This window comes from Arachis stenosperma, chromosome 5 (genome assembly GCF_014773155.1).
Source record: "Arachis stenosperma cultivar V10309 chromosome 5, arast.V10309.gnm1.PFL2, whole genome shotgun sequence".
In the NCBI taxonomy this organism is placed as follows: Eukaryota; Viridiplantae; Streptophyta; class Magnoliopsida; order Fabales; family Fabaceae; genus Arachis; species Arachis stenosperma.
The window spans coordinates 97,092,419-97,112,649 of NC_080381.1; the positions used below are offsets into that span (position 1 = coordinate 97,092,419).

Genomic DNA, 20,231 nt, shown 5'->3' on the forward strand with positions numbered 1-20,231 from the left:
CCCTTTTGCTGTAAGAGACAGAGCTAGAATATGGTTGGATTCACAACCCAAGGATAGCCTGGACTCCTGGGATAAGCTGGTCACTGCCTTCTTGGATAAATTCTTTCCTCCTCAAAAGCTGAGCAAGCTGAGAGTGGATGTTCAAACCTTCAAACAAAAAGATGGTGAATCCCTCTATGAAGCTTGGGAAAGTTACAAGCAGCTGACCAAAAGATGTCCATCTGACATGTTTTCAGAATGGACCATATTAGATATATTCTATTATGGTCTATCTGAATTTTCGAAAATGTCATTGGACCATTCTGCAGGTGGATCCATTTACCTAAAGAAAACGCCTGAAGAGGCTCAAGAACTCATTGACATGGTTGCAAACAACCAATTCATGTACACTTCTGAGAAGAATTCCGTGAATAATGGGATACCTCAGAAGAAAGGAGTTCTTGAAATTGATGCTCTGAATGCCATATTGGCTCAGAACAAAGTGTTGACTCAACAGGTCAACATGATCTCTCAAAATCTGAATGGATGGCAACATGCATCCAACAGTACTAAAGAGGCAGCTTCTGAAGAAGCTTATGATCCTGAGAACCCTGCCATGGCAGAGGTTAATTACATGGGTGAACCTTATGGAAACACCTATAACTCATCATGGAGAAATCATCCAAATTTCTCATGGAAGGATCAACAAAAGCCTCAACAAGGCTTTAACAATGGTGGACGCAATAGGCTGAGCAATAGCAAGCCTTTCCCATCATCTTCTCAACAACAGACAGAGAATTCTGAACAAAACACTTCTAATTTAGCCAATCTAGTCTATGATCTGTCAAAGGCCACTTTCAGTTTCATGAGTGAAACAAGATCCTTCATCAGAAATCTAGAGGCACAAGTAGGCCAACTGAGTATGAAAGTCATTGAAACTCCTCCCAGTATTCTCCCAAGCAATACAGAAGAGAATCCAAAAGGAGAGTGCAAGGCCATTGATATAATCAATATGGCTGAATGCACAAGGGAGGAGGAGGACGAAAATCCTAGTGAGGAAGACCTCCTGGGACGTTCCTCAAGCAAGAAGGAGTTTCCTATTAAGGATCCAAAGGAATCTGAGGCTCATATAGAGACCATAGAGATTCCATTAAATCTCCTTCTGCCATTCATGAGCTCTGAAGACTATTCTTCCCCTGAAGAGGATGAAGATGTGACTGGAGAGCAAGTTGCTCAATATTTAGGAGCTATCATGAAGCTGAATGCCAAGTTGTTTGGTAATGCGACTTGGGAAAGTGAACCTCCTTTGCTCATTAGTGAACTGGATACCTGGATTCAGCAAATTTTACCTCAAAAGAGACAAGATCCTGGCAAGTTCTTAATACCTTGTACCATAGGCACCATGACCTTTGAAAAAGCTCAATGTGATCTAGGGTCAGGGATAAATCTTATGCCACTCTCTGTAATGGAGAAGCTGGGGATCATTGAGGTACAACCTGCCTTGTTCTCATTACAATTGGCAGACAAGTCATTGAGACAAGCTTATGGAATAGTAGAGGACGTGTTAGTAAAGGTTTAAGGCCTTTACATCCCTGCTGATTTCATAATCTTAGACACTAGGAAGGAAGAGGATGAATGCATCATCCTTGGAAGACCTTTCCTAGCCACAGCAGGAGCTGTGATAGATGTCAACAGAGGTGAATTAGTCCTTCAATTGAATGGGGACTACCTTGTGTTTAAGGCACATGGCCATCCCTCTGTGACAAAAGAGAGTAAGCATGAAGAGCTTCTCTCAGTTCAGAGTCAAGAAGAGCCCCCACAGTCAAACTCTAAGTTTGGTGTTGAGAGGCCACAACCAAACTCTAAGTTTGGTGTTAAGACCCCATATCCAAACTCTAAGTTTGGTGTTGGGACTATACAACATTGACCTGATCACCTTGTGGCTCCATGAGAGCCCACTGTCAAGCTATTGGCATTAAAGAAGCGCTTGTTGGGAGGCAACCCAATTTTATTTATCTAATTTTTATTTTATTCTATTGTTATTTTGTGTTTTATTAGGTACATGATCATGTGGAGTCACGAAAAAAATATAAAAATTAAAAACAGAATCAAAAATAGCAGAAGAAAAATCACACCCTGGAGGGAGGACAGACTGGCGTTCAACGCCAGTAAGGAGCATCTGGCTGGCATTCAATGCCAGAACAGAGCATGAATCTGGCGCTGAACGCCAGAAACAAGCAACATTCTGGCGTTTGAACACCAGAAATGTGCCTAGAGGAAAAGCTGGCGCTGAACGCCAGTAACAAGCATGAAACTGGTGTTCAACGCCAGAAACATGTTACATATGGGCGTTGAACGCCCAGAACGTGCACCACTCGGCGTTTAAATGCCAGAATGGTATGCAAAGGCATTTTACATGCCTATTTGGTGCAGGGATGGAATTCCTTGACACCTCAGGATCTGTTGACCCCACAGGATCACCTCAGGATCTGTGGACACCACAGGATCCCCACCTAACATATTCCCACCTTACCTCCTAATCCTATTTTACTCTTCCCAATAAACACTCCTCCCCAAAACCCTTCACCAATCACCTCAATCTCTCTTCCCCATCACCTGTTCACCACTCACATCCATCCACTCTTCCCCATAAACCCCACCTACCTTCCAACTTCAAATTTTCTTTCCCACCCTATATGGCCGAAACTTCACTCTCCCCTTTCCCTATATAAACCCCTCCATCCCACTTCATTTTCACACAACACAACCCTCTCTTCTCCCCCTTGGCCGAATACACATTCACCCTTCTCCTCCATATTTTCTTCTTCTTCTTCTTCTCTTCTTTCTTCTCTTGCTTGAGGGCGAGCAATATTCTAAGTTTGGTGTGGTAAAAGCATAAGATTTTTGTTTTTCCATTACCATCAATGGTACCTAAGGCCAGAGAATCCTCTAGAAAAGGAAAAGGGAAGACAAAAGCTTCCACCTCCGAGTCATGGGAGATGGAAAGATTCATCTCCAAAAGCCATCAAGACCACTTCTATGATGTTGTGGTAAAGAAGAAGGTGATCCCTGAGGTCCCTTTCAAGCTCAAGAAAAATGAGTATCCGAAGATCCGACATGAGATCCGAAGAAGAGGTTGGGAAGTCCTAACCAACCTCATGCAACAAGTCAGAATCTTAATGGTTCAAGAGTTCTATGCCAATGCATGGATCACTAGGAACCATGATTAAAGTATGAACCCGAGTCCAAAGAATTATCTCACAATGGTTCGGGGGAAATACTTAGATTTTAGTCCGGAAAATGTGAGGTTGGCGTTCCACTTGCCCATGATGCAAGAAGATATACGCCCCTACACTAGAAGGGTCAACTTTAATCAAAGGTTGGACCAAGTCCTTATGGACATATGTGCGGAAGGAGCTCAATGGAAGAGAGACTCCAAAGGTAAGCCAGTCCAACTAAGAAGACTGGACCTCAAGCTTGTGGCTAGAGGATGGTTGGAGTTCATTCAACGCTCCATCATTCCCACTAGCAACCGATCTGAAGTTACTGTGGATCGGGCCATCATGATTCATAGCATCATGATTGGAGAGGAAGTAGAAGTTCATGAAGTCATCTCCAATGAATTCTACAAAATAGCCGAAAAACCCTCCACCATGGCAAGGCTAGCTTTTCCTCACCTTATTTGCCATCTATATTACTCAGCTGGAGTTATCATAGAAGGAGATATCTCCATTGAAGAGGATAAGCCCATCACCAAGAAGAGGATGGAGCAAGCAAAAGAAACCCTCCACGGTTCTCAAGAGATGCATGAGGAAGCTCATCATCAAGAAATCCCTGAGATGCCTCAAGGGATGCACTTTCCTCCCAACAACTATTGGGAACAACTCAACACTTCCTTAGAAGATTTGAGCCACAATGTGGAACAATTAAGGGTGGAACATCATGAGCACTCCATCATTCTCCATGAAATAAGAGAAGATCAAAGAGCAATGAGGGAGGAGCAACAAAGGCAAGGAAGGGACATAGAAGAGCTTAAGGACATTGTTGGTCCTTCAAGAAGAAGACGCCACTAAGGTGGATTCATTCCTTGTTCTTATTTCTTTCTGTTTTTCGGTTTCTATGTTATGTTTATCTATGTTTTGTATCTCTACTTCATGATCATTAGTATGTAGTAACTATGTCTTAAAGCAATGAATAAAATCCATTAATCCTTCACCTCTCTTAAATGAAATATGTTTTAATTCAAAAGAACAAGAAGTACATGAATTTCGAATTTATCTTTGAATTTAGTTTAATTATATTGATGTGGTGACAAAACTTTTTGTTTTCTGAATGAATGATTGAGCAGTGCATATTTTTGATCTTATTGTTTATGAATGTTAAAATTGTTGGCTCTTGAAAGAATGATGAACAAAGAGAAATGTTATTGATGATCTGAAAAATCATGAAATTGATTCTTGAAGCAAGAAAAAGCAGTGAAAAAGAAAAATCTTGCGAAAAAAATGGCGAAAAAAAATAGAAAGAAAAAGAAAAAGCAAGCAGAAAAAGCCAATAGCCCTTAAAACCAAAAGGCAAGGGTAAAAAAAGGGATCCAACGCAGAAAGAGTGTGCTTAAGAGCTCTGGACACCACTAACTGGGGACTCTAGCAAAGCTGAGTCATAATCTGAAAAGGTTCACCCAGTTATGTGTCTGTGGCATTCATGTATCAAGTGGTAATACTGGAAAACAAAGTGCTTAGGGCCACAGCCAAGACTCATAAGTAGCTGTGTTCAAGAATCAACATGCTTAACTAGGAATGTCAATAACACTATCTGAACTCTGAGTTCCTAGAGACGTCAATCACTCTAAACTTCAAAGGAAAAAGTGAGATGCCAAAACTATTCAGAAGCAAAAAGCTACAAGTCCCGCTCATCTAATTAGAATTAATATTCATTGATATTTTGGAATTTATATTATATTCTCTTCTTTTTATCCTATTTGATTTTCAGTTGCTTGGGGACAAGCAACAATTTAAGTTTGGTGTTGTGATGAGCGGATAATTTATACGCTTTTTGGCATTGTTTTTAGGTAGTTTTTAGTAAGTTCAAGCTACTTTTAGGGATGTTTTCATTAGTTTTTATGTTAAATTCACATTTCTGGACTTTACTATGAGTTTGTGTGTTTTTCTGTAATTTCAGGAAATTTCTGGCTGAAATTGAGGGACCTGAGCAAAACTCTGAAAAAGGCTGACAAAAGGACTGTTGATGTTGTTGGAATCTGACCTCCCTGTACTCAAAATGGATTTTCTGGAGCTACAGAACTTCAAATGGCGCGCTCTCAACGGCGTTGGAATGTAGACATCCAGAGCTTTCCAGAAATATATAATAGTCCATACTTTATTCGGAAATTGATGACGTAACATGGCGTTGAACGCCAAGTACATGTTGCTGTCTGGAGTTAAACGCCAGAAACACGTCATGATCCGGAGTTGAACGCCCAAAACACGTTATAACTTGGCGTTCAACTCCAAGAAAAGCCTCAGCTCGTGGATAGATCAAGCTCAGCCCAATCATACACCAAGTGGGCCCCGAAAGTGGATTTATACATCAATTACTTACTCATGTAAACCCTAGTAGCTAGTCTAGTATAAATAGGATAAGTTACTATTGTATTAGACGTCTTATCTTTTGATAGTTTAATCTTTTGACTGTTTAGTCTTTGATCATTCGGTCTTTAGACCTTCATGAGGGCTGGCCATTCGGCCATGCCTGAACCTTTCACTTATGTATTTTCAACGGTGGAGTTTCTGCACACCATAGATTAAGGGTGTGGAGCTCTGCTGTACCTCAAGTTTCAATACAATTACTATTACTTTCTATTCAATTCTCTTTTATTCTTATTCCAAGATATACGTTGCACAACACTTTGATGAATGTGATGATCCGTGACACTCATCATCATTCTCACCTATGAACGCGCGTGACTGACAACCACTTCCGTTCTACCTTAGGCCGGGCGCATATCTCTTAGATTTCCCAGCAGAATCTTCGTGGTATAAGCTAGATAGATGGTGGCATTCATAGGGATCCGGAAAGTCTAACCTTGTCTGTGGTATTCCGAGTAGGATCCCGGGAATCTGGAAAGTCTAACCTTGTCTGTGGTATTCCGAGTAGGATTCCGGTATTGAATGACTGTGACGAGCTTCAAACTCCTGAAGGCTGGGCGTGATGACAAACGCAAAAGAATCAAGGGATTCTACTCCAACCTGATTGAGAACCGACAGATGATTAGCCGTGCTGTGACAGAGAATTTGGACCATTTTCATTGAGAGGATGGGATGTAGCTATCAACAAGGGTGATGCTTCCAGACGATTAGCCATGCAGTGACAGCGCATAGGACCATTTTCCCGAGAGGATGAAAAGTAGCCATTGATGATGGTGATGCCCTACATACAGCTTGCCATGGAAATGAGTAAGAAGGATTGGATGAAAGCAATAAGAAAGTAGAGATTCGAAAGGATTCTAGCATCTCCACACGCCTATCTGAAATTCCCACTATTGATTTACATAAGTATCTCTATCCTATTTTATTTTCTGTTTATTTTTATTAATCATATTTGATTTTCTAAATTCCATAATTTTATCCTCCTGACTGGGATTTACAAGATGACCATAGCTTGCTTCATACCAACAATCTCTGTGGGATCGACCCTTACTCACGTAAGGTATTACTTGGATGACCCAGTACACTTGCTGGTTAAGTTGAATGAAGTTGTGATCATAAATTCCAATAGAGCCAATTTTTAAATCTCATGCAAATACAAAGAGGATCACAATTTCGTCCACCATTTTCCTTCTTGTGTGTTAACTATTTTTGTATGTTTGTTTGCTTGAGTGCTATGTCTATGCTTTATTTCCTTGTGTTCTTCTATTTGTGTTTTGTTTTCTGTTTTTCTATCTATTTATAACTACTGTTTACTACTTTACTGTATTCTAATATCCATCTGCTAATTGGAATCGAATAAATGAATGTAACTAACAACCCCGACCCTTCTAAGAACTTTGCAGTTCTTACCCCTTCTCTCCCTTCTTCTACCTCAGATGGAGACGGGCGTGATATTCTATGAGTTTGAGGACCCCTATGTATACGAGGATCCAATACATCACAGTTACTTCATCATGGGATTGTAGCCTCGTATTAGACGATATGCGTTACCTAATCGAGCTTTTCAACATCCTCTGTCTAGCCCGCATTTTGACACCGATGCTCCTTACGACTTTCCCTTATCCTGGTTACATCCTGACGCACCTGTACATCCTTTTCCTGATGATCCTGAGCACCCTATACCAGCTCAACCTTTGAATGAGGTGGAACCTGAGCCTTTCATTCCTGATGAGCCCGAGTTAGCTGGTGACTACGTACCGGTCATACCACCAGAGTGGGACTTTTCCCCTGAGCCGATCCCTGCTTTTCCACAGCCCGATGAGCCGGCACTACCAGACGGTGGGATAGCTCTTATATACGCGAACGGACCTATGCTCACGAATGGTTTTGTACATAGTGACAACAGTATTTCTGGTGGATCTGAGGGTTTAGGTGTAGCTGCGGACGATGAGGAGGAGGAGGATCCTGAGATAGAGATAGAGCAGGATGAAGAGATGAATGAGCCTCATGGCGATTCTCTGAATGGCCACATGTAGATATAGTCTAACAACAGAAGGGGCATTCTTTTGATGACACTTTAGTATGACATTATCTGTTAGTTAGTCTCTCACTTGTGTTAGTACACCCGAGAGCTAGGAGCTATATAGCGGTTAGGCTAGCCTGGGTGCCAGTTTAGCGGCTTTTTGTATGGGCCAGGCCCTAGGAGTGTCGTGTATATATTAGCTACGTAGGATGACGAGGATGTAAACTGACTTGATCTTGTGTAAACGCTACATGTTTTGTTATAGTGTATATGATGTATATTATCTGTTATTTCTATGTTTCTTTATGCTACTTTCCTTTGACTCTCAATGTATGTCTGATTATTTTATCTTTTCTCCTCAACGAATAAAAAAAAATTTACTCGTAAAATTGGCATCGTTCTAACATGGAATAGGATCATATATTAAATATTATTTAATAATTAGGAAAGATAAGTTAGTAACACTTAGTTTCTTGTATGACCATGTCATGCTAGGAGTTGGGTCGTTACAATTTGGTATCAGAGCAGTTCGTTCCCAATAGAGCCTGGGGAGTGGACTGACTGTGCTTCATTGCACACTCTGTTGTGTGTCTCATGCTTATAGGATATCTATGTGATATGTGTTGCATGATTGTCTCTGTGTTTTCATTCTGGGAATGTTCACACTTGACTTGAAGTGTTAAGACTGATCACCTTAGTAATGATTGTTTGGTGTGAACAGGACCACGATGAGTTCACGGAGACGAGGCGTACGGGAAGGAATTCCTAATGTTAACCACGAGAGGGAACAGGAAACGTTTATGACTACTATGAGCACTGTGGCTGAGGTAGTGCGCGAGGCTGCAGTAGCAGCAACTAGGGCTGTTGAACGTCTTGGGGTGAGAAACGGGAATGAGAATGAACATGGAGAAGATAGTGGAAATGATGAGAATAACTTGGGGCATCTCGAAAGACCTATGACCCTTGTGACTTTTCTGAAGGTTAAACCGCCTAAGTTTAAAGGTACACTCGTTGCGACTGATGCTGACAATTGGTTTCGAGCAATCGAACGATCACTGTGAGCACAGCATGTTCCGGAAGGCCAACACATGGAGTTTGCTATTTATATGCTGGAAGGAGAAGCTGAGCATTGGTGGCAAGGGATACCGCGACTGTTGCAACAAGATGAAGGCGATGTTCCTTGGAATACTTTTAAGGATAAATTTTATAAGAAGTATTTTCCGAGGGCAGCTCGTGACGCTAAGGAGATGGAACTTATACAGCTGAAACAGGGTAACACAACTGTTGCAGAATATGCCCGTAAGTTTGATGACTTGTGCCGTTTCTCCAAGATTTGCCAAGGGAATCCTGCTGATTTTGAAGAATGGAAGTGCTTAAAGTTTGAAGGGGGTCTTCGTGAGGATCTGATGAGTTCAGTAGTCCCATTGGAGATACGAGATTTTGCTGAGCTGGTTAATAAGTGTAAGTTAGTGGAAGAATGTGCTAAGAAGGTAATTGCATCTAAAGCAAGTCGTCAAGGATTTCTACCAAGGAACTACAATAGTTATAATTGGCAACTGCGAAGGACAAACTTCAAGACACCTGGTGTGCCATAGCGAAGGAATCCACATGTTGGTAACGCTCCTGCTCGCCCTATGGGTGGAAACGGAGGTAGACCAAGGCAGGAAAATGGTAAACGACCCCAACAAGCACAGGTGAATACTGCATGTAGGCAGTGTGGGAAAGATCATGGTAATAGACCCTGCTTGTTTGGAACATCCAAGTGTTATATTTGTAATGACCCAGGACATATGGCTAAGAATTGCTCAAAGAGGTTTACTCAGAATCCAGCGCGAACCCAGCAACAAGGTCGAGTGTTTGCTATGACTGCTGATGATGCTATGCAATCAGACGCCCTGATCCAAGGTCAGTGTTATGTTAAAAATCGATTTCTAACTGTACAGTATGATTCGGGTGCATCGCATTCCTTTATTTCTTTAACTGTTGCTCGTGAGTTGGGACTAGATTTCTCTGAGTTAAACTTTGATCTAATTGTCCATACCCCTACATCCCAAAATGCTTTGACCAGTTTAGCGTGCCTGCAAGTACCATTCACTATTAGGAACAGGACTTTTATACATGATCTAATCTATTTGCCTCTATGTGGTTTAGAAGTTATTCTAGGATTAGATTAGTTATCTAAGTATCATGTTTTCCTTGATTGCTATGAAAGAACTGCTGTAATTCTATCTAATGGTTTAGATATTAAACCATTTTTGTCTCATACTTTATATCTGAATTCTGAAAGAGTTACCTTAGACAGGAGTGATTGTGAGGGGTACGTTCTGTTAGCGGTGATGGGCGAAATTGTGATCATCAATAATGGCTCCAAAGGCTTCCTGCTCTCAAACGTGAATCACACTTTATCACAACTCCGCACAACTAACCAGCAAGTGTACTGGGTCGTCCAAGTAATACCTTACGTGAGTGATGAGCGGATATTTTATACACTTTTTGGGGGTAATTTCATGTAGATTTTAGTATGTTTTAATTAGTTTTTAGTGGAATATTATTAGTTTTTAGGCAAAAATCATATTTCTGGACTTTACTATGAGTTTGTGTGTTTTTCTGTGATTTCAGGTATTTTCTGGCTGAAATTGAGGGAGCTGAGCAAAAATCTGAGTTAGGCTGAAAAAGGACTGCTGATGCTATTGGATCCTGACCTCCCTGCACTCGAAATGGATTTTTTGGAGCTACAGGAGTCCAGTTGACGCGCTCTTAATTGGGTTGGAAAGTAGACATCCAGGGCTTTCCTGCAATATATAATAGTCCATACTTTGCGTGAAGATAGACGACGTAAACTGGTGTTCAACGCCAGTATCATGCTGCTGTCTGGCGTCCAGCGCCAGAAACAGGTTATAAGTTGGAGTTCAGCGCCCAAAACACGTTACAACCTGGCGTTCAACTCCAGAAACAGCCCAACCACGTGAGAAGCTTTAGTCTCAGCCCCAACACACACCAAGTGGGCCCCAGAAGTGGATTTCTGCACCAATTATCTTAGTTTACTCATATTCTGTAAACCTAGGCTACTAGTTTACTATTTAAAACAACTTTTAGAGGATTACTTAGCATCTCATGACATTTTCAGATCTGAATTACATACTTTTTGACGGCATGAGTCTCTAAACTCCATTGTTGGGGGTGAGGAGCTCTGCAGCGTCTCGATGAATTAATGCAATTGTTTCTGTTTCTCCTTTCAAACATGCGTGTTCCTATCTAAGATATTCATTTGCGCTTAATTATGGAGAAGGTGATGATCCGTGACACTCATCACCTTCCTCAATCCATGAACGTGTGCCTGACAAACACCTCCGTTCTACATCAGATTGAATGAGTATCTCTTAGCTTCCTTAATCAGAATCTTTCTGGTATAAGCTAGAACCGATGGCGGCCACTCTTGAGGATCCGGAAAGTCTAAACCTTGTTTGTGGTATTCCGAGTAGGATTCAAGGATTGAATGGCTGTGACGAGCTTCAAACTCGCGATTGCTGGGCGTGATGACAAACGCAAAAGGATCAATGGATCCTATTGCAACATGATCGAGAACCAACAGCTGATTAGCCGTGCTGTGACAGAGCATCTGGACCGTTTTCACTGAGAGGATAGGAGGTAGCCACTGACAATGGTGATTCCCTACATACAGCTTGCCATGGAAGGAGCCTTGCATTTATGAAAGTGAGTAAGCATTATGTTGCAGGGATTCAGAGGACAAAGCATCTCCAAAAACCCCAACATATTCTCCATTACTGCACAACAAGTAACTATTTCACACTCTTTTATTTTTCTAATAATTCCAACTGATAATTTTAATTAATATCCTGACTAAGAATAATAAAATAAACATAGCTTGCTTCAAACCAATAATCTCCGTGGGATCGACCCTTACTCACGTAAGGTATTACTTGGACGACCCAGTGCACTTGCTGGTTAGTGGTACGAAGTTGTGTTAAATAGTCCATTAATATTGGCATACACAATTTCGTGCATCAAGTTTTTGGTGCCGTTGCCGGGGATTATTCGAGTTTGAACAAATAAAGGTTTATTTTGTTTCTTAGATTAGGAATAATTTTTTTTGTTGCTATAGAGTCATTAAATTCTGATAGGATAATTTCTTTTCAAAAAATTTTTTTTTCAAAAATATTATTTTTCTTTATCAATTTTTAATTTTTTTCGTGAGTTTAGTGTCTTGTTCAAAGTTTGGTGTTAATTGCATATTTTATATTTTTCTTTAACTTTTCGAATTTGTGTCCTTTGTTCTTCATTGATCTTCAAGTTGTTCTTGTTTATTTTTCTTGTTTGATCTTGAGTTTTTCTTGTTTTGTGTCTTTTCTTATTTTTCTTGTGCTTTTTCAAAACATTAACTTTCAAAAATTATACTTTTATCCATAAAAATAATACATCTTTAAAATACGTTACAGTTTAGCTCAGTTGGTTATAGCGTTGGCTTATGTTCTTGGCAATTGGGCATCTTCTTTTTAAAATCTTTTTTCAAAAATAATTATTCTTAAGTTAATCTTGTACCAAACTTTAAGTTTGGTGTTTTCTTGTTGATCTTGCTTTAATTTTCGAAAATTTATCTTGGTTTTCTAAAAATTTTAAGTTTGGTGTTCTCTCTTTTGTTCTTGGTATTCTTGTGAATCTTCAAGGTGTTCTTGAGTCTTTCTTGTGTTTTGATCTTAAAATTTTTAAGTTTGGTGTTTCTTGGTGTTTTCCCTCCAAAATTTTCGAAAATAAGGAGCATTAGATCTAAAAATTTTATGTCTTGTGTCTTTTATGTGTTTTTCTCTTTCATCATAAAATTCAAAATTCAAAAAAAATAAATATCTTTTCTAACTAATTATAAACTATATTTTCGAAATTTCTAGATAAAAATTCAGATTTCAATTTCAAAATTTTTCAATTCTTATCTTTTTAAGTTTCAAAAATCTTCATAAAAGTTTTCAAATTTTTTATTTTTAATTTTCTTTCTTTATTTATTTTATTTTTATTTCGGTTTTTGTTTTATTTTATTATTTCAAAGATTATTCTTATAATAAAATAGACAATATCAACATACATATCATCTCCCTTGTTCTATCATGGAATTAAGTGGAAATGAACAGTCTAGGAGGACTCTGAGGTCATATGCTAACCCCACTACTGCTTCATATGGGAGTAGTATCTGTATACCCTCCATTGGAATTAGTAGCTTTGAGTTGAATCCTCAGCTCATTATCATGGTGCAGCAAAGCTGCCAGTATTTCAGTCTTCCACATGAAGAACCTACAGAGTTTCTGGCACAATTTTTACAAATTGCTGACACAGTGCATGATAAGGAAGTAGATCAGGATGTCTACAGATTATTACTGTTTCCATTTGCTGTAAAAGATCAAGCTAAGAGGTGGTTAAATAACCAACCTAAAAACAGCATAAAGACATGGAAACAGCTGTCAGAAAAATTCCTGAATCACTATTTTCCTCTAAAACGGATGACACAGCTAAGGCTGAGCATCCAAGGCTTCAAACAAGGAGATAATGAATCCCTTTATGATGCTTGGGAGAGATACAGAAAGATGCTGAGAAAATACCCCTCTGAAATGTTTTCAGAGTGGGTGCAATTAGACATCTTCTACTATGGGCTTACAGAAAAAGCTCAGATTTCTCTAGATCACTCAGCTGGTGGATCTATACATATGAGAAAAACAATTGAAGAAGCCCAAGAACTCATTGATACAGTTGCCAGAAATCAGCATCTGTACCTAAGCTGTGAATCTTCCATGAAAGAAGAAGCTAAAACGGTAACTGCTGAACTCAGTCCTGTAGATCAGGCTAATGAATTCAATCAGCAATTAGACTTTCTAACTCAGCAGCTAGCCGAATTCAAGGAAATACTACAGGAAACAAGAATGACTAACAGGAATATGGAAGTACAGTTAAAGCAAACAGAAAAGCAACTGTCAAAACAAATAACAGAAGAATGCCAAGCAGTTCAACTAAGAAGTGGGAAAACATTAAATACCTCACTTCAAAGCAGCAGGAAGCCAAGAAATGAACAAATGGCTACTCAACATCCCTCTGAGGACAATCAGAGACCAGAGAGGAATAATGCTGGCGCTGAACGCCCAGACCATGGTCATTCCTGGCGTTCAACGCCAGAAACAAGCATGAATCCGGCGTTGAACGCCCAAAGGGAGCACAGTTCTGGCGTTCAGACGCCAGTAACAGATAAGGAGTTGGCGTCTAACGCCACTCCAGCTTCCACCCCTGGCATTCAAATGCCAGTGAGTGATCAGTCACATACAAGTGTTGATAACAACCCTTCTAAAAAGGCTTCCCAACCCACTTCTGTAGGTAATAAACCTGCAGCAACTAAGATTGAGGAATATAAAGCCAAAATGCCTTATCCTCAAAAACTCCGCCAAGTGGAACATGATAAGCAATTTGCCCGCTTTGCAGACTATCTCAGGACTCTTGAAATAAAGATTCCGTTTACAGAAGCACTTGAGCAAATTCCCTCTTATGCTAAGTTCATGAAAGAGATCTTAAGTCATAAGAAGGATTGGAGGGAGACTGAAAAAGTTTACCTCACTGAAGAATGCAGTGCAGTCATTCTTAAAAGCTTACCTGAGAAGCTTAAAGATCCCGGGAGCTTCATGATATCATGCACATTAGAGGGTAACTGCACCAAGCAAGCTTTGTGTGACCTTGGGGCAAGTATCAACCTAATACCTGCATCTATTATCACAAAGCTTGGTTTGACTGAAGAGGTCAAACCAACCCGGATATGTCTTCAACTTGCTAATGGCTCCATTAAATACCCATCAGGCGTGATTAAAGACATGATTGTCAAGGTTGGGCCATTTGCCTTTCCTACTGACTTTGTGGTGCTGGAAATGGAGGAGCACAAGAGTGCAACTCTCATTCTAGGAAGACCTTTCCTAGCAACTGGTCGAACCCTCATTGACGTCCAAAAAGGGGAAGTAACCCTGAGAGTCAATGAGGAGGAGTTCAAGTTGAATGTTGTCAAAGCCATGCAACATCCAGACACCCCAAATGACTGCATGAGTGTTGATATCATTGACTCTCTGGTAAGAGAGGTCAATATGGCTGAGAGTCTCGAATCAGAGCTAGAGGACATCTTTAAAGATGTTCAGCCTGATTTAGAGGAATCAGAGAGAATAATAGAACCTTTGAAAATCCCTCAGGAAGAGGAGAAACCTCCCAAACCCGAGCTCAAACCATTACCACCATCCCTGAAATATGCATTTCTGGGAGAAGGTGATACCTTTCCTGTAATCATAAGCTCTACCTTAGAGCCACAGGAAGAGGAAGCACTAATGCAAGTGCTAAGGACACACAAGACAGCTCTTGGGTGGTCCATCAGTGATCTTAAGGGTATTAGCACAGCTAGATACATGCACAAGATCCTATTGGAGGGTGACGCCAAGCCAGTGGTCCAACCACAAAGGCGGCTGAATCCAGCCATGAAGGAAGTGGTGCAGAAGGAGGTCACTAAATTACTAGAGGCTAGGATTATTTATCCTATTTCTGACAGCCCCTGGGTAAGCCCTGTCCAAGTTGTCCCTAAGAAAGGTGGCATGACAGTGGTTCACAATGAAAGAAATGAACTGGTTCCTACATTAACAGTTACAGGGTGGCGTATGTGTATTGATTATAGAAGGCTCAATATAGCCACCAGAAAGGATCATTTTCCTTTACCATTCATAGACCAGATGCTAGAAAGACTAGCAGGTCATGAATACTACTACTTTCTGGATGGATATTCAGGTTATAATCAAATTGCAGTAGATCCCCAGGATCAAGAGAAAACGGCATTCACATGTCCATCTGGAGTATTTGCATACAGAAGGATGCCATTTGGCCTGTGCAATGCACCTGCAACCTTTCAGAGGTGCATGCTCTCAATTTTCTCTGATATGGTGGAAAAATTTCTAGAAGTCTTCATGGATGACTTTTCAGTATTTGGAGACTCATTCAGCTCCTGTCTTGACCATCTAGCACTTGTTCTAAAGAGATGCCAAGAGACTAACCTGGTTTTAAACTGGGAGAAATGTCACTTTATGGTGACTGAAAGAGTTATCCTTGGGCACAAAATTTCAAACAAGGGAATAGAGGTGGATCAAGCTAAGGTAGAAGTAATTGAAAAATTACCACCACCTACTAATGTTAAGGTAATCAGAAGTTTTCTGGGGCATGCAGGATTCTATAGGAGGTTTATAAAGGATTTTTCAAAAATTGCCAAACCTCTGAGCAACATGCTAGCTGCTGACACGCCATTTGTCTTTGATAAGGAGTGTCTGCAGGGATTTGAGACTCTGAAAGCTAAATTGGTCACAGCACCAATCATTTCTGCACCAAACTGGACATTGCCATTTGAACTAATGTGTGATGCCAATGACCATGCCATTGGTGCAGTGTTGGGACAAAGGCATGACAAGCTTCTGCACGTCATTTACTATGCCAGCCGTGTTCTAAATGACGCATAAAAGAACTACACAACCACAGAAAAAGAGCTACTTACAGTGGTTTACGCCATTGACAAATTCAGATCCTATTTAGTAGGATCAAAAGTGATTGTGTACACTGATCATGCTGCTCTTAAATATCTACTCACAAAGCAGGATTCAAAACCCAGACTTATAAGATGGGTGTTGCTTCTGTAAGAGTTTGATATAGAAATAAGAGACAGAAAAGGGACAGAGAATCAGGTAGCAGATCACTTGTCCCGAATAGAACCAGTAGAAGGGGCGTCCCTCCCTCTTACTGAGATCTCTGAAAACTTTCCGGATGAGCAACTCTTTGCCATCCAGGAAGTGCCATGGTTTACAGACATTGAAAACTACAAGGAAGTGAGATTCATACCCAAAGAATACAGTAAGCAGCAATCAAAGAAGCTGATCACGGATGCAAAGTATTATCTTTGGGATGAGCCGTATCTCTTTAAGAGATGTGCAGACGGAGTAATCCGTAGATGTGTGCCTAAAGAAGAAGCGCAGAAGATCCTATGGCACTGCCATGGATCCCAGTATGGAGGACATTTTGGAAGTGAGTGAACAGCCACAAGAGTCCTCCAATGTGGCTTCTACTGGCCTACTCTCTATAAAGATTCCCGAGTGTTTGTACTTAATTGTGACAGTTGCCAAAGATCTGGTAATCTGCCTCACAGTTATGCCATGCCTCAACAAGGAATCTTAAAAATTGAGTTGTTTGATGTATGGGGTATTGACTTCATGGGACCTTTCCCACCATCATACTCAAATAATTATATTCTGGTGGCAGTGGATTATGTATCCAAATGGGTGGAAGCTATTGCAACACCCACTAATGACACTAAGACAGTGTTAAAATTCCTCCAGAAACACATCTTCAGCAGATTTGGCACCCCTAGAGTACTAATCAGTGATTGGGGCACTCATTTCTGCAATAAACAGCTCTATTCTGCTTTGGTTCGTTATGGAGTTAGCCACAGGGTGGCCACTCCATATCATCCACAGACTAATGGGCAAGCTGAAGTCTCAAATAGAGAAATCAAAAGAATCCTGGAATGGACTGTAATTAACCGTAGAAGGGATTGGGCAAGAAGCTTGGATGATGCTCTGTGGGCATACAGAACAGCATTCAAGACCCCTATAGGGACCTCTCCATACCAGCTTGTGTATGGAAAGGCATGTCACTTGCCAGTGGAACTGGAACATAAGGCCTACTGGGCAACCAGATTCCTGAACCTTGATGCCAAGTTAGCTGGAGAAAAACGATTGCTTTAGTTAAATGAACTAGAGGAATTTAGACTCAATGCTTTCGAGAATGCAAAAATATACAAAGAGAAAGCAAAAAGATGGCATGATAAGAAATTGTCATCCAGAGTCTTTGAGCCAGGGCAGAAAGTTCTGCTATTCAATTCTAGGCTCAAATTATTCCCCGGGAAATTGAAGTCCCGGTGGAGAGGTCCATATGTGATTACAAGTGTATCACTATATGGATATGTTGAGCTTCAGGATAATGACTCTAACAAAAGGTTCATTGTTAATGGACATAGAGTTAAACATTATCTTGAAGGCAATTTTGAGCAAGAATGCTCAAAACTGAGACTTGATTAAAGCTCAGTAATAGTCCAGCTAACGACATTAAAGAAGCGCTTGCTGGGAGGCAACTCAGCCATTCACAAAATTTAATTTTATTCGTTTTGGTTAATTAATTGATTTTTACAGGTATATGTCAAAGTATCTTCAAAAGGTAAAATAGCAATTGATTGAATTCACAGAGTTACAGGGGAATTTGGAAGCTCACTGGCGTGAAACAGCTAGTAAGAAATGTTTTGGGCGTTGAACGCCCAAAAGAAGCATCCACTGGGCGTTCAACGCCAGTAAGGATAGCCATCTGGGCGTTGAACGCCAGAAAGGAGCATCTTCTGGGCGTTGAACGCCAGAAAGAAGCTCCTTCTGGGCGTTTAACTCCAGAATTATAGCATCCTGGGCGTTTAGAAAAACGCCCAGTGACAAAGGACTTCCTGGCGTTCAACGCCAGAAAGAAGCAACAGCTGGGCGTTGAATGCCCAGGAGAAGCAGCAATTGGGCGTTAAACGCCCAAAACATGCAGCATTTGGGCGTTTAACGCCAGAATGGTGGGAAGGAGGTAAAATTCGTTTTTCTTCACAAATTTTCTAATTTTTATGTTTCAATTCATGATTTCTTGCATAAACATGTTTCAAAATATCATCATTTAATTCCAAAAATTTTAATCCTAATTTCTAAAAACCCTAATTTCTAAAATCCCTTTTTCAAAAATATCAAATGTATCTTAATTCATAAACACAAATCTTTTTCCAATCCAAATCTTTTTCAAATCTTTTTCAACTCATCATTTCTTTTGGATTTCGAAATTGCCTCTCCCTCTATTCCTCTCCTATCCTTTATTTTGCTTGAGGACAAGCAAACCTCTAAGTTTGGTGTGATTTGCCATGATCACTGAGCTAAAACTCATCAAGATCATGGCACCTACGGGAACAGGAAGAGCAAGGGCGTAACTTAAAGGAACTGAAGCATCAGAACTTATCTCTTGAAGGACCAAGCACCCCACAGACTAGAGGAACATCCACTTCCCAAAATACAGGTTGTTAAGTTCTAATTTTAAGTTTTAACTCTGTGATAGTATTATTATAGAAATTTACCTTAGAAGATATATAGGAGTAGTAGTAATTAGCATGTCTATTTTGGTTTTATTTCCAATTAAGTTATAATTTATTTTTCTCATCATCATCAAACATGAATAAAATAGTAGATTTTTAGAATAAAGAGGCAATTGAATTTTTTTTCTATAACTTAATAAGGAAAATTCTAATTATTTATATGTGGTGGCAATACTTTTCGTCTTCTGAATGAATGCTTGAACAGTGCATATTTTGGATATTGAATTTTATGAATGTTAAAATTGTTGGCTCCTGAAAGAATGATGAACAAGAAAAATGTTATTGATGATCTGAAAAATCATGAAATTGATTCTTGAAGCAAGGAAAAGCAGTGAAAAAGAAAAAAGCAAGCAAAAAAGCCAATAGCCCTTAAAACTAAAAGGAAAAGGTAAAAAGAATCCAAGGCTTTGAGCATTAATGGATAGGAGGGCCCAAGGAAATAAAATCCAGGCCTAAGCGGCTAAATCAAGCTGTCCCTAACTATGTGCTTGTGTCATGAAGGTCCAAGTGAAAAGCTTGAGACTGAGTGGTTAAAGTCGTGATCCAAAGCAAAAAGAGTGTGCTTAAGAGCTCTGGACACCTCTAACTGGGGACTCTAGCAAAGCTGAGTCACAATCTGAAAAGGGTTCACCCAGTCATGTGTCTGTGGCATTTGTGTATCCGGTGGTAATACTGGAAAACAAAGTGCTTAGGGCCACGGCCAAGACTCATAAAAGTAGCTGTGTTCAAGAATCAACATACTTAACTAGGAAAATCAATAATACTATCTGAATTCTGAGTTCCTATGGATGCCAATCATTCTGAATTTCAAAGGATAAAGGGAGATGCCAAAACTGTTCAGAAACAAAAAGCTACTAGCCCCGCTCATCTAAATTAGAATCTGAGCTTCACTTAAAACTCGGAGATTTTATTACTCCTTAAATTCTTTTTATCCTATTTTGATCATCTAGTTGCTTGGGGACAAGCAACAGTTTAAGTTTGGTGTTGTGATGAGCGGATATTTTATACGCTTTTCGGGGGTAATTTCATGTAGATTTTAGTATGTTTTAATTAGTTTTTAGTGGAATATTATTAGTTTTTAGCCAAAAATCATATTTGTGGACTTTACTATGAGTTTGTGTGTTTTTCTGTGATTTCAGATATTTTCTGGCTGAAATTGAAGGAGCTGAGCAAAAATCTGAGTTAGGCTGAAAAAGGACTGCTGATGCTGTTGGATCCTGACCTCCCTGCACTCGAAATGGATTTTTTGGAGCTACAGATGTCCAATTGACGCGCTCTCAATTGGGTTAGAAAGTAGACATCCAGGGCTTTCCAGCAATATATAATAGTCCATACTTTGCGCGAAGATAGAGGACGTAAA

General features: G+C 40.0%; 1 protein-coding gene and 1 non-coding gene across 2 annotated transcripts in view; one reads left to right on the forward strand and one right to left on the reverse strand.

Annotated features, from left to right (window-relative positions):
* Positions 1-124: 124 nt before the first annotated feature.
* Positions 125-228, reverse strand: LOC130983923 (small nucleolar RNA R71). The gene has a single exon (XR_009087890.1). It is a non-coding gene; the product is annotated as a small nucleolar RNA R71 (small nucleolar RNA).
* Positions 229-8,735: 8,507 nt separating this feature from the next.
* LOC130980989 (uncharacterized) overlaps positions 8,736-20,231 on the forward strand; it is a 34,500-nt gene continuing 23,004 nt past the window's right edge. The window contains exons 1-2 of the mRNA XM_057904632.1: positions 8,736-9,137; positions 9,243-9,731. Of these exons, the coding sequence (XP_057760615.1) occupies positions 8,736-9,137; positions 9,243-9,731 (891 nt within the window). The remainder of the gene's footprint in view (positions 9,138-9,242; positions 9,732-20,231) is intronic.